The 16,084-nt window shown below is 33.8% G+C and overlaps 1 protein-coding gene across 1 annotated transcript; it reads left to right on the forward strand.

The window, feature by feature from the left end:
* The first annotated feature begins 106 nt into the window (after positions 1–106).
* LOC140441761 (PI-PLC X domain-containing protein 3-like) lies at positions 107–13,943 on the forward strand. The gene is made up of 6 exons (XM_072532666.1): positions 107–347; positions 5,182–5,324; positions 7,557–7,792; positions 8,333–8,518; positions 11,329–11,651; positions 13,486–13,943. Exons 1-6 carry the CDS (start codon positions 287–289, stop codon positions 13,839–13,841), a joined length of 1,305 nt encoding a protein of 434 aa, XP_072388767.1. The 5' UTR covers positions 107–286; the 3' UTR covers positions 13,842–13,943.
* The last annotated feature ends 2,141 nt before the right edge of the window (positions 13,944–16,084 follow it).

Here is a 16,084-nt window from a genome sequence, read left to right on the forward strand (position 1 = left end):
GAGAATAAATCACGCGCTCCTCGTAAAAATACTCAGAACAAAATGGTGGGGACTAAAATACCAAATATGAATGATAAATATGACGTATATAGCAGGTCCACGCTTGATTTACTTTGACTTTGTTTTGTTAGTAGTATTATTAATTTACCAGCAGGAGCGCATACAATTTTTCCTGTTAAGTTTTGATCGTATTTTTGTAGCAGAAGAACACTGTTCGGAAATGAGTCAATGACAGTACAGTTCAACTTAAACAAGGTAGTCTTTATTGGCTTGATTAAGAGGTCAAATGATGTCGAGAGTGTGTTGGGTACTTTTTGTTTTGTTTGTGAAGAGTGTTATCAGTACAGGTATGTTTAGGTATATTTATATATCAAAAACTTGTTAACATTCATACAGACGTAGAATTTTATTAGCAATTATTCACTGGTGCGAATAAAACAAACAATACAATAAACTAATTTGTTTTAACCTCGTGGCAAGTAATTATAAATAATTTTTATCAAAATATAAACAAATTTAAATGTAAACTTTAGGTATTATTGCAAAAAAGTGATTCAATATTGATTCGTCGATATGATTCGTTATACAGCCGTAAGAATGATAGTTTTTGTGTTTATCTAATAGATTTTAACATTTTTTTACTGCCATGCAAACGTGGTTTGTACACTCAACAACACAAATGGGGTGGTACACTCGAAAATAATGACGCATGAAACAAGCTGCTCGAACATGCAACGACAACCACTGACAACCAAAGCTGTTAGGAAGTGTACACTTATTAGAGTTGAAAAACCTCATCTTTACAGACCCTCTACCTTATCCCTTCGTGAAAATATCATAATGTAGATATCGGATAAGATATATATATATATATATATATATATATATATATATATATATATATATATATATATATATATATAATGGCTATACACCCAGCGTAGGGTTAAACCGCGAATGCTTTCTAGATCCTATTTCTTGAGTGGATCAGTCCCTTTTGTTTAAGTTTATCTTCTTGACGATATCTCTCCATTTTTTCTTGTATCTAGTTTTTCCTCTCCATTCTCTAACTCCTGCCCTTTGTAGGTCATCTTCAACTTCTTGCAGCCACTTTGATCTTGGTCTTCCCCTTCTCTTTCTTCCTCCTGGATTCCATTCTATCATTGCGTATGTCACTGCTTCATCTCCTGCTCGCCAAATGTGACCTAACCATCTAACTCTGCATTGCTTTATTTTAGTCACGATGTCGTCCTTAAGTTCATCCTTACTCTCTGCATTTGTTCTGCTTCTATATTCATTTTGCTCTGTTATGATGGTCCCAGTATGGTTCTCATAATCTTCCTCTCCGCTATTCTTAAGTGTTCTTCATCATTTCTTCTTCATTTTTTGACCCTAGTCATTGTTTCTCCTGTATATAATAATATTGGCCTAATTATGGTGTTATAAATGTTCATCTTAGTATTCTTATTCAGTGTTTTGCTTTTAAGTAGTCTTTTGTTTTCTTAAGTAGTCTTTTGTTTCTTGTCTTTTGATCCTTAATGTCAGACAGCTAATCGAAAAAACTCGTGAATTCAATACTCATATGCTTGTGTGCTTTGTGAATTACACAAAGGCCTTCGATAAAGTCAAATGGCAGCAGCTATGGTTCATACTAGCGGAAATGGGAACACCCCACCACTTAATTCAACTAATCAGAAGTCTATATGAAAATAATAAGTGCACAGTAAAAATAAACAACACTCATTCCGATCATTTCAGAACAAAGCCAGGTGTCAGGCAGGGATGCATAATCTCGCCAACTCTGTTTAATATCTACAGCGAACACATTATGCGAAAGGTACTAGACGGATGGAAGGGCGGAATATCAGAAGGAGGTCAAAAAATCAATAACTTGACATATGCAGATGACACCTTAATAATCGCGGCAAATCAAGGAGAAATGGAAGACATAATGAGACGTCTGGAGGAAAAAAGCAAAACATATGGACTACACTGGTTAAATAGGAGTAAGACAAAGATCATGATAGTAGACAGAGCTCGGAATAATCTTCAACACATTAAAGAAATTGGGGGCTTTGAAGTAGTAAATAGTTTCATATACCTGGGGTCCCTAATAACAAATGACGGAGGGTGTGGCAGAGAGATACGTAGATGGTTGACTATTGCTAGAACAGCTATGATGACACTGGTAGCAATTTGGAAAAATTCTAGCATAACATTACACACAAAACTAAGGGTGGTAAGGGCGCTCATTTTTCCCATAGCGACATATGCATCCGAAACGTGGACCTTAAAGAAAGCGGATAAAAATAAACTGGACGCTTTTGAAATGTGGGTATACCGCCGCATGTTGATAATATCCTGGATTGATCATCGCCACAACGTATCGATATTAGAACGACTTAAAGTAAAGGATAGATTGCTCAAACAAATACAACAGAGATATTTGCAGTATTTTGGACACATTTCTAGAAGAACAGGTACGATGTAAAACTGATAGTCAAAGGTAGAGTTGAAGGAAAGAGATCTAGGGGAAGATCTCCAAGCCGTTGGGAGTTCAAACAAAAATACTGATTAACCAAGGGTTACATGAAGCCGAATAACTAGCCCAGGACAGAGAAGGATGGAGAGAAATCATGCAAAAACTGTAAAGGCCTGATGGTGTCACCCAAAAGGGATAAGGACTGAGGAGGAGGAGTCTTTTGTTTGCAAAATAAGACGTCGACTTCCTTTCTCCGGTTTTTCTTATTGTAACTCCTAGGTATTTGAAGTTTTCTACTTCTTTAAACTCAGAACTTCCTATTTTGATTTTTTCTTTCATTTGCTTTTTCCCTAATCTTAATATTTTTGTCTTTTTTTTATTTAATCTTAGTTCCATTACCTCCTCTTTCTCTTTTATTTTTTCTAGCATTTCTTTCATTATTTTCCTGTTCTTTGCAATAATAGCAATATCGTCTGCATATGCAATTATTTGACCAACTTTTGTTCTTAGATTTCCTTTATTTATATTTCGTAGTACATATTCTAATGTTAGATTAAATAGCGTTGTTGATAAGACATATCCTTGTTTCATCTCGTTATTTATACTGAATTCCTCAGTTTCTCCTCTTTGTGTCTTTATACTAATTTTTGTAACTCTCATTGTCATTTCTAATAATTTTCTATGTGAGTTTATGTGGAATTTTTAATTTTTGTGTGTTTTTTAAGTACTATCATTAATCCTTTCATTTTAATTGAATGAAATGCCTGTTTGAAGTCTATGAATAACATTTTGAATTCTAATTTATATTCGTTTGCTTTTTCCATTATTTGTTTTATTGTGTGTATTGCATCTATTGTAGATCTTCCTTCTGTGAATCCACATTGGTACTGTCCCACTATCTTCTTCGTGATCTTTGATAACTTCTTTTTTATTATTGATGTCAATATTTTATATGTTGTATTTAGTAACATTGTTGGTCTTCCTTTTTGTGTATTGTTATGATCTACCCTACCTACCAGTCCTCTGGCATTTTCTCTTCTTTCCATATATTTTTCAATAGGGCCAGTATTTTTCCTCTAAGTTCCATTCCTATAAAGTTATTATAACCAACCATAATACAGCTAATTGGGTTATTGTAGATCATCCAATCATGTAACCTTCTGTCTAAATTTTTTAGTGTTAACTTTTATTTACGTAGCTAAAATCAACGGCTCTATGTATTCTCCAAAGCAAGGTGGTGAACATTTACTGCTCTCTGTACCGAGAATTAAACCCGAGATGTCTTGGTAAGCCATTACGTAGTCACTGTTTTATACTAGAAACTTATATTTTATTATTGTTTATTAAGGGTACCGAATGAATATTTCCCTGTGATCTCGGCAGGGATAGGTATACTTCAAGAACAGCACACCTACCCATGCGAGCTCATAGATTTCTCCAGAATCCCATCCCCGGGGAAACGATGTCCAAATCCCAAGCATTCTCATCCCCTACCGTTCCTCTCTCCACCACCAAATCAAGTCACCAACACTCATGGGCCATGCATGGCGTTTTAATGACATAAAACCCCAAAAGTTATTTTCTATCAAAGACGAAACTACTGAAAGTACAGTTTCCATCGGCACCAACATCTCCAAACAAGATAGCGTTGGAAACAGGGTTGAAGCAGAGGGTGCTAAGAATACCCGGAAAAAATGATGCTACTGCAAAGAGCGACAAATACATATTACTTCATACAATGTGAAAACTATTATATCGGACTAGCAGATGATGAAGCTGGAGAAAGCTGAAAACAATAAAATGGTACATCATCGGTCTCAGCGAAATAAGGCGAAGAAGCGAAGCCCAAATTATTCTTAAAGCAGGACATCTATTATATCATATTAGACGAGAAGAAGATACTTCAAATGATAAAATGCAATTATTATTCATGGAAAACACGCAAAATATAGTTAAAATTTGCAGTATAAGTTCGAGGATTGCATACCTTATCTTCAAACTAAATGCAAGATATAAGCTTAAGGTATATCCTCCAAGGACTACCCACTCGGATGAAGAAATTAAAGAATTTTATAATGACCTAGAAAAAACTTACATACTGCACCAACATCTTCTTCTTCTCGTGCCACTCCTAGCGGAGATTGGAAATCATCATGGCCACTGCGACTTTGTTAGCAGCGCGTCTAAAAAGTTCAATCGAACTACACCCGAACCATTCACGTAGATTACGAAGCCACGATATTTTTCTTCTTCCCACACTTCTTTTGCCCTTAATTTTGCCCTGCATGATATTTCTTAAAAGTTCGTACTTTTCACCTCTCACAATGTGCCCCAAGTATTCCATCTTTCTAGTTTTTATCTCATACTACACAATAATTTATTATGGACGGCTTTAAGGCGAAAATGACAAAATAGCAAAGACCACTTAACTTTTTACAACAGCAAAATTGCTTTTTCAACGTTAGTCAAAATTTAACCTTTACATTAGCATTCACTGTGGTAAAGCTTATTCCAGGTAATATACTGATGATGGACTTTTTAATCTAAAAACGTTCTGCGATGTAGCCCGATAGGGTCTTTTTAATTATATACCTTTTATAAAAGCTTTTTAAATAAAACTGTTTTAATTTATCTTTCAGTTGTTACTAGACTGTGCTTATAGTATTATTTTATTTTCAAAAACCAATACTTGATTTCAGATGCCTCAAAATGTGGAGATGTACATCTCACAGTTTCGCCAAGAGATGCATTTTTGGAAATGAACTGGGTGACGGCGTGTGAAGGTGCGACAAATGTTCCGGATGAAATTATATTGTCTCGAAAAAATATGGTATCAAGTGACGTAAGTTTAAAACGAATAAATGATAATAATGATTTTATTTGTAACGTTTAACAAATTGTGTACCTACTAAACAAAAAAATATTACGTGTTTCCTTTTTCTACATCAGCAAGCTTCCGATACACTGAATGCACATTTTGTTAGAGATCCGTGACTCATTCTAACTACTAATTTTCACTTAAAAATATGCAAAATAGTGTTAACATGTTTGTCAGGTAAAATCACCATTTTTTCCGTTGTGTAATTATAAAATAGAGTTAAACTTTTGATAGAGATCAGTAACTTTATTATGGGGTCTTCGAGGATTTCTCTTGGATCGATACTAGTTGTGCTGGTGTATACGCTCTCCATATTTCTCTTTCTTTGATGAAGCTCTAAAAGTCCTCTTTTAGTTTATTACATTAACGTACGTGAGGTAAGAGAAAAATAAACATCAAATATATACATATATATATATATATATATATATATATATATATATATATATATATATATATATATATATATATATATATTTTAATGTGATATTAAAAGTCAGAGGTGCGCCAAGCAATTAATTAGCTAATTAATTAATTAATTAAACTTATTTAAATGATGCAATTATGATTTTATCACACTATTTAATTCTCTTATCTCAGGGTTACATTCGTGCTTCAATATCTATGCTTTACATATGATAGGTAAGATCCAAGGAATACCGGAATAATAAAAGCATATATGATACAACATTATATATTGAAATAAAATTCACATTCAAATATCTTCAACAAAAAATATCTCATATAATGATTATCAAAATTTTGTTCTACGTACGTGAACCTTCAAAAATTAATGTTATATACAATATAAATTAAAATTTCAAATCTAAATTGTTGTTCTAAATCTCCTGATCAAAATATTTCGATCTTTTCTAAAGCAATTAAAAAAAAAACTTTGTTAATAAAGAAAAACTGACGAATGGTAAAAAACTATCTCTCTGATGATGAGTTATCCAAATCCTTGTTCCTTGTAGCCTACAATATCTATTCTTAGCAGTTCCCTAGGTAATCAGCAATCTTACAACAAATTATTGCGAGCCTCTCGTCTTTAATGATCTCCTTCAAATGCACGTATCGTTCAAAAGATGCTAGCCTCTTCTCCTCTCGATAAACTGAATCTCTTGTTCCGGCCTTAACAGTGACTCTTGGAATATATAAGTAGAAAAGTATAACTTACAATATTTTACTGGATCAGCTTCCGTCAGATACACTTACTCCAAGAAAACTCACAAACATTCACTTCTAATGCTTACTACCACTTGGGAACCACCAGAGAACAACGACGGTTCGCCTTGCACCCTTGAAAAACAACTGATTATCTTTTCTCCCTCAAAAATCTAGCTAAACTCTCATTCCTACATACCAATCGCACTTTTTTCAATCTCCTCCAAGCAAAGCTCGTTATACGTATCCTCATCTCTTCATTTAGATAACAAACAACAATTTTAACTACAATTATAAATTTCCTAAAAACTATTAACATGCTAATCGGTTTCTACAAATTCTTAAGGACTAACGGAGAAATATAATTTCTAAATATTCTATTCTATTGTCTTATTCACTGTACAAGTCCATTTGGAAAACCCGCTTCACTTAAGCTCACTCACGTTACTCGAATATATTTTACAAAGAAAATAATTTATGCATATCTTAAATTTTGTTTACTGCAGGTCATTCAGGATAATGGATTTTCATTTCTTCGAAATATCTTTTATAGTTTATTTGTTGAATTACTTGAATTATTATATTTTGTACTTTGAAATATATTAAGAGCAAACCAGTATTACTTTCAATTTTACATAGCATAACAACTCTCCAGGATATCTTGAAAATTTATTTAAATGGTCTATTTAGTAATTTTTAATTTTATCTTTGGCTGATAAAATGAGTCATAACAATATATATATATATATATATATATATATATATATATATATATATATATATATATATATATATATATATATATATATATATATATATATATATATACCTATATGCTTCTTACTAAAACAATTCTCCTTGTATTTAAATATCAATTAATAATTTGTAACTATCACTACATCGCCTGCGAAACCTTGTGTCCGTATTCACTGGAAGCTAAGTCCATAGATCAAATCATCAACTGTTTCACAGAGCTGATTCCCCACACCTCATCGTTATCCTTAAGTAACTACTAATCTTGTTAATTTATAGGAGGATCATGGTATCATATTGAGGATAAAACCAAGTGATTATCCTGGTGGGTATATAAAAACCACTGTAAAATTCGGCCAACCGTATCTGCCAGGAGGATGGGACTTGGAAGACGAAAAAACATCCAGAGCTCCCGGTCCCCATTGTTTCCCGTACTGGATAGCTTCGTCCAATAATAATGAAGTTATACATTCAAGATGTCTCGCCATTCAGCCAACATGGATGACCGACAATAGGTAAACATTAATGGTGTGTATACGCTGGAAAAAATTATGGAGAGACGTATGAGAGAAATAACTTCTTGCATGTACAATCTTGAGATTTAAGCATCGTCTTTAACATCCCAAATATCCTTGCAAGATGACCTAATTTTCAAATATTTGTGTTCAAAGATGTCAGACTAAAGTTTACCAATGAGAAGTATTACATAATAAAGTCTTCAGTTACCTACTGCTTTGATATCTTTTTACAAATTCGTAACTATCTGTTTTTGTAATTTGATTATCAACTATTGCTTCTTATACTGTTCCTAAAATTACACCTTAATGTTTAAACACTTTTCTTTAATCTTTATCATTATTATCTTCCATTTTTCACTTTTTGCTTTCAAATGTCTCTGTTACTTATTTATACCCTTCTCTTTCTCTCCCTCTTTCTCTTGCTTCCTCTCTCTACTTATCTATCTATCTATCTCTCTTTCTCTGTCGCGTCAGTTAAATATTCCTATTATCTTTAAATTGAAGTTGGTTATTAAATTAAACTTTTATTTCTTTTAGAAACATATTAGGATCTCACCACATAGAAGATTTGATGATACCAGGGACTCATAACTCGGGAGCAAATACTGCCGGAGGGACATTTCAAGAGAAGTTTATTTTGAATCAAGATCGTGACATATGGAGTCAATTAGTTTTTGGAATTAGGTATTTAGATTTCAGGATAGGATACTATGGAGCTGAAGGGTAAGTAGATAGTTAAATCATGTTTTATTGCGTGATAAATTTTTGTAAACCATTGTAAACCAGCTTATAAATACAAGTTATTAGGTACTAGAATAATTTGGAATAGTCCACCTCTATTCTCGATTGTATGAACGCCTCGATCTGTCAGCGTGTCGATACATCAGGAACATTCTCAAACACACATCATCATCTCGAGAGATGCAATCGTTATATGGGGTACTTCGAAATAAGCTTGTTCGTTACACTGCTCACCTCTTAGATCTGAGCGTCCCGATCAGCAACTTTACATGAAGGCCCAGTATAGCGGAATCTACAGGACTCTCCAGCTCTGCATAAACCACTCAGAAAGAAATATGAGTGCACTGTCTTTGAATGGCACGATCTCTTCGGGTTAATGCAACACACAATAATTCGAACGCGAGTTTTTCAGAAGATCACTTGAAGCATGCTTCTGACAATCTTTCAATCCAGATTTTCTAGTGCATGGACTATCTTGGGTAAGGCCAAATTCTTAATGACATAATTGCACACGATTTTCTTCAAATTAGTTAGAGCACGCCATATATCCTCGTAGCTTGCCTTGTCTGTATACGACTTCCTGGTCACTATATACAGCAAAGATCGAGGAACATCTTCTAATCTCAGTACTCTTCCAAGTTTAGGCTGCTGATTTTTTAACTCTTCCAAACGACCGAACTTCTTATTGAATACAGACGAGATTTCCTTAGTCATCTCAAGGTCTTTGGCAATACAGGGCTAGAGAGACATTATGCAGAACACTAAAAAAATCCTGCTGAACTTGTGTGGTTACGCTGAATCAGGCACTATTTCTCTCTGCGTAATTTGACATAAATTCATTAAAGCTTGGTCGCCGGTCATCTTTGATCTCATGTTGAAGGGTTCGTGCTTCTTCTGTTTCATTTGAGCCAGCAGCATAAGGTGCAAGTTGAACTACTTTTGGTTTACCTTTCGGCAACTTCTTAATTCGGTATATTACGTCATTTATTCTCTTTTTAATATCACATAGACCTTCCCATTGTCTTTGCAGTTTGGGAGACAAACCTCGACGACGTTGTGGATTATACCGCCAAACAAGATCACCTACTTCAAAGTTTTCATTCTTGCATCGAGAATCATATCGATCCTTCATTCTGTCACTGGCTAACTGGATGTGATGTCGGGCAAGTTCATGAATGTTGTTCATTCTTAATTTCAGGCGTTCAGCATATTCTTCGCTTGCAACATCGTACTTCGGAAAGTCTGCAGCCAAACTCTATGTCGCAGGGCACACAAACTTCACGACCTAACATCACGCAGGTTGGAGTCTGGCCTGTAGTTTCATTCACTGCCGAGAGGTAGGCCATTAGGAATAAACGAATGTGCTGGTCCCAATCTCTTTGATGTTCCGATACAACTTTGGACAGGTTTTACCCATCATTCGGTTCATCCTCTCGACGATTCCATTTGATTGAGGATGCAGGAGTGTCGTTTTGGTCCTTTTGACACCAATCAATTTACAAACGTTTTGAAAGAGATTTGACTCAAAGTGTCGCCCTTGGTCAGAGTGGATCTCCCAGGGAACAAATGGACCTGCAATGTCGATTGCTAGTCTTTCCATAGGACTACCAATATTGAACTGCTTTAAGGGTGCCCACTTTTTATCAACTGGACCATTACTGGTTGCACACAGTTCACATTTCAGGCACCATCTTCTTTCATCATCTTTACAGTTCACCCAATAGATCGGTGTTCGAACCTTTTGCAGAGTCTTTTTTAAGACTGAACCATATAGCACCACTCTCTCTGTGCAAAAAGGAGGCACAGCAAGGAGTACAATAAAATTATGAACAGTCCTTAAGTGCTTGCCTACCAACAAACAGACATATTCCGAAACGCACTCTGACCAGTGGTTTTGGCTACATATGGAAAACTATAAGCATAAGTCGCAGTTGATAATGTATTTTTGTCGAAAATCTATATAAATATAAATCAATGCATTCGTCACATTATCCAGGAATGTTAGATGAGAGTATACCCTAGCGATCCAATGAAATCCTACGCCCCAACACCTATAGGCCTTAGTAGATAGCTGCAATTAACTTTATTTTCTAGGTACGGCTTACAATTGAGATAATACATCAAAATATGTTCTATAGTCTACAGATAGTTGAATACCATCATTCGGCGATAGAATTTCAGGTCTGATCACATATTTTGTGTTAACTTATAGGTATGGATGATTTTTTGTCCTTTTTTTTTTATTTATGTGAGGAGTTTGAGAACTTTTAATGATTACCTTTCTCTATTCCTCTATTTCTGTTGTATTCATGTCATTTATTCCATGTGCGTATTTTGCAATGCCCTCTTGATTTTAGATTGAACTTTACAACTCATGTTTTTGTATTTCAATCTATATCCGTCCTTAAATTGTTCATCCTAAATTCACAACTGCTAAGTAAATTGTACTTCAACTGGATATTACTTGTTTCCAAGTAGATATGTTCTTGTGGGTTTCCCTGGTAGCTGAATGGGATGTTATATTCCTGGCTCGGCTTTCAGGTAATATTCACCATGTTGTAGAGACCGGATTTGTGTATCGTGGTAGAGACCTAATAACCGAAGTAGGATATAATATGTTCTCCCTCCCCTCTTTTTCTCGTCGAAAGGAGAGATAATGAAGAGAAAAGTTTTAGGTCATTCAAACGGGTAATACAACAATGTAATGTGTTATTAAATAATTATAATGTATAAAATGTATTTCTGTAATAATATAACGTTCACATTGAAAAATGACTATATTTTTTTTATAGATTTTTCCTAAACCACGACAAATTCAAAATCCAAGAAGTCCGACCGCTATTTCGACAGATTCGAAAATTTTTGGAAGCTTCTCCGAATGAAATCGTGATTTTGGATTTCCACAGGTTTCCCCACCCCTCCCAGTTCCCACCACATTTGCATACTCAATTTATCGAAATTGTGAATGAAGATCTGGGAGATTTGGCGGTACCTGTGTATAATGGACGCAAGGGACCGACATTAAACGAAATCTGGGCTACTAATAAGAGTCTGATTATTGCTTATAACAATCAGCAAGTTGTGGAAGCCGCAAGAGATCTTAATTTGGTCGACAGTAAGTATATATTTTGTAGAAGATCAACAGGATATATATAGTGTAAATCATTGAAATTATAAATACAGGTCATTTTCATGACATACTCCAATACTTTTCGAAAATGGCGCAATATTTTTATATTAAAACTTACTATACCACAGTATTCAAACAAGCTTTTGATAGTGTGAAAAGAGATAAAATGCTGAAAGACCTCCGAAATCTAGGTATACCAAAAAAATATATCAGCCTCATAAAAATGACGTTGCAGGGTTCAAAAACCGCAGTTAAAGTAGTTGGAGAACTGTCTCCACTGTTTGATATCAACATGGGGGTGGACTTTCAACCATGCTGTTCAACCTAGTTCTTGAAGCAGTCATCAGAAAAACCAATTTAACCGGCCATATAAACACCAAAACAGTACAAATAACAGTAAGTAGCGAAATTAATGCACGTATTTCCAGTGGAAATCGTACATATTATGTTAATAAAAGATTGATGACATCGAAATTATTAGACAAAAGAACCAAAATGACTATCTACAGAACTTTAATTAGACCCGTAGTAATCTATGGTTCTGAAACCTGGGTAATGACGAAAAAAGAGGAAGCCCAACTCAGGACATTCCAGAGAAAGATACTGAGAAAAGTATTTGGCCCGGGGCATGAGGAAGACGGCACATGGAGAATCGGGAGAAACGACGGGGTTAATGAACTGAATGTAGAGTATGACATTGTAAGATTTGTAAAAAAAACAAAGACTGTCATGGCTGGGACATAGTCAGCGACAAGAAGACATGAAAACGACAAAGATGTTACAGTGGAAGCCGGCAGGAACGCGGAAAAAAGGAAGGCCCAGGACGAGATGTTTGGATAACGTGGAAGACAACCTGAAAACCATGAATATACGACAATGGAGGAGAAGGGCCCAAGAGATACCTGAATGGAAGGACATAACCAGACAGGCAAAGACCCATCCAGGGTTATGATGCCAAAAGAAGAAGAAAAAGAAGAATTCCACAGTATTCAGAGTGCCTTCAAATAACTATTACTAAAACACCCACAAATAACACCATGGTTCAACAAATAGCCTTGGAAACTTTAAAAATCTATTTATATGGGAGATCTAGAATAATCCAAATAATAAGTTCCAAAAATCACTTGATTTTTCCTTTGTTTTTTCGTTCAGCGACAAGAAGACATGAAAACGACAAAGATGTTACAGTGGAAGCCGGCAGGAACGCGGAAAAAAGGAAGGCCCAGGACGAGATGTTTGGATGACGTGGAAGACGACCTGAAAACCATGAATATAAGACAATGGAGGAAAAGTGCCCAAGAGATACCTGAATGGAAGGACATAGCCAGACAGGCAAAGACCCATCCAGGGTTATGATGCCAAAAGAAGAAGAAAAAGAAGAATTCCACAGTATTCAGAGTGCCTTCAAATAACTATTACTAAAACACCCACAGATAACACCATGTATCAACAGATAGCCTTGGAAACTTTAAAAATCTATTTATATGGGAGATTTAGAATAATCCAAATAATAAGTTCCAAAAATCACTTGATTTTTCCTTTGTTTTTTCTATATATCGAATCAGCTAAAGTCTTATATTTTAGTTAAGCTTATTGATTAATCTTTGCTAGAAGTCGTTAATATACAGGAAAGCCGTTATGCTTACTGGTCTAGCAGCTTAGTTATCAAACATCTGTGTAAATAAATCGAAAATATCTTTATATGTAAAAAAGAAAGGTTACTGGCAATAGCTTGATTGTATGGCTATCAATGACATTAAGAACATTAAAAGATATTATTAGATATTCTGTAAAATATTTATAATAAATTTGTTTTTAGGACAACCCTGGCTATGGTATCCACTTTCCCAATTTTGGGCAGATACCAAGTCTCTGCCAAAACTGAAGAAATACATGGAGACGTCCATTGCAGAGCATGCTCAAACTAGACGCACTAATCCTTTGTGGTCACTGATGGCAGAACTGACTCCTCAACCAATCGACATCGTTTTCAACACCTACAATTTAAGAAAACTGGCTCAAGATACCAACAGAGAAATCACTAAATGGTTTAGAGATGAGTTTGGTAAAGATAGTAATATCGTAGCTACAGATTATTTCTTGGGTAATGACATTATTGACGTTGCTATAGAAATAAATACTAAAGGCAATCGAAGCAAAGTTATATCTAGGTAGAAATATTTAAGTTTTCTATCAAATTTTTTTATTATTTGTTGACTGAATGTATATATTTATATTTTCAATAAAAAATGACAATAATATTGTTCACTCATTTTACGTTGTAATAGTTTTTTGTTTTAGTTTTGTTTTAGTTAAAAGCTACATTTCTTATTGTATAGTGAGCAGTGTATGAATATTTCTATAATCTCTTGAGAAACTATTAAAGTTGGTTAACACGCTACGTTAACTCAACCGATTCTCCATGTTGCACTTTTCGAAAAAATACAGATAGTACTTTTGTATTTTATTAAATAACCTAACAATCGCAATTTAACCCAGATCGGGTTGAAACAAAGTTGAGTTCCACATTCGAAAGTTGTCAGCTAAACTAACTAATTCTTTTTTGTCTATTTATAACACCTCGTTTAAATACATACTTTGTGTTGCGTATCTATATAAGATAATTTACGTGTAAATACTCAATATTTTTCTATAACAAATCTACTTTGTGTTTACCAATATTCTATGTTACATCACGTCTTGACATTGAACTAAATTCCAATCGAACTTATCTAATAATTGAATTTAACATGACTATTCAAAATCTCTATGTAGATATGCCACAAAATTATAATATTTTTCTTGGTAGGCGTATAAATTTGTTAGTTTCATTTCTTTCTAGTGTTGTTCCTTCTGTCTAATATAGTTTTCTTATACTGTGGTGTTTCGTGGTTGATAGCAACAGTTGCTATCAACAAGTCCTCACAGACACTTGGTCTAAGAACTAGCAACCCTCAGTAGAGTATTACGTTGCCATGTAATCAAGTCCTTTTTTAAATTAAACATCATATTTTTTAATTTTCAAAAGGTATTCAACCAGCATTTAAAGCGTTTTTACCCATATAATTAGTAGCTTCAAACATATCCAGATAGCACTAATGATGGAATAGTTGTTTCTAAAACGTACTGTGATGTAGCCCAATAGTGTGTTAATAGTTTAAGTTGAAAACTTTTATAGACAGTCCTAGAAAACATCATTTATATTAAGAAAATTATTTAATTTTACCGAATCTCAGAACATATAACTTATTGGTAGAAAAAATTAAAGAAATTGATAAAAGAGGGCCTGAGAGCCTCCAAAAGAGGGATATTATAAAAAGAAGAATACCTTATCATCATTTTCTTTGCCTTTATCCCTATGAGTGATCGGCTATATAGAAAAAGAAGAGGACATATTGCTCCAAATTCAATAGGGTTCTCCTTACACCAAGAGAAATCTATATGTAGTATTTTTATATAAAAATGGGTGCACGTCATTCAAGATTTACGACGTCAGAACCCCACAGCGTTGCCAAAACATCAGAATAGTAATAGAGGAATTTTTAAAATGTCAACTATTTGTCAAACTATTATATTAACAGTTAATATAGTTTTAAGATTACTGCAACACACTAAAATACATAAGAAAACATTTTAATACAAAGCTTTTAGAGAATTAATAGTAAAAACGTCCCGCCATTATTTCTTGTTCAAAATAATCTATCTTATATGAAAGCTTATCAGCTTTCTACAGACTATTTAGATGTTTTAGCATAGCACAATCACAATGCACAACAATAATTATTAGTTTTTAAAGCTATTAATTTAAATTTATTATGTATTTATAAATACAATTTATTAATATATAATATATTATAATCAAGTTGTGTAAGAAATCAAAACATAAACAAAATTCTTACTCTAAAAAATCGGAAACACTTTAAACAATTTTGCCACACGCTGAACTGTCAAAAAAATTGAAGTATTCAGTTGCGTACAATTGTCTAATATATTTAGTTAAACTTATTATTTTGTGGAATATTAGACTTCAAGAGTTATTTATTAAAATTTGTATTATTAATAATAACAAATGTTTTGGTTATTTAATCAATATAATTCTAAAATTCCCAATATAATGATGATTACATTTCTCTGATTATTATACCATGTTGACGCCTATGAAAGATCGAGCAGTTCCGTATGGGTTTCGTATTATTAGCTGTGTTAGGAAAATTTGAACTCTAAGGTTGACGTTCTGGAAATTTTACATATAAGATCAGTGACGTCACTTTACTTTAAATTGTGACGTGCCCGCATTTTTATATGAAAAATACTATACCTCCCAAAGGGCATAAATAATGAGAAAAATACATATATATTGCTTCCAAATAAAGAAGGATATTTTTTTAAGAAGAAGATCCTATGAACGAATTTTAAGA

The sequence above is a fragment of the Diabrotica undecimpunctata genome, chromosome 1 (genome assembly GCF_040954645.1).
Source record: "Diabrotica undecimpunctata isolate CICGRU chromosome 1, icDiaUnde3, whole genome shotgun sequence".
Classification (NCBI taxonomy): domain Eukaryota; kingdom Metazoa; phylum Arthropoda; class Insecta; order Coleoptera; family Chrysomelidae; genus Diabrotica; species Diabrotica undecimpunctata.

Excerpts from the sequence above, each read along its gene's own strand:
- LOC140441761 (XM_072532666.1), top strand. The coding sequence starts at position 287 with ATGATGTCGAGAGTGTGTTGGGTACTTTTTGTTTTGTTTGTGAAGAGT. Across the intron at positions 7,793-8,332 it reads ACATGGATGACCGACAATAG|AAACATATTAGGATCTCACC; the intron begins GTAAACATTAAT and ends TATTTCTTTTAG. Across the intron at positions 8,519-11,328 it reads GGATACTATGGAGCTGAAGG|ATTTTTCCTAAACCACGACA; the intron begins GTAAGTAGATAG and ends TTTTTTTTATAG.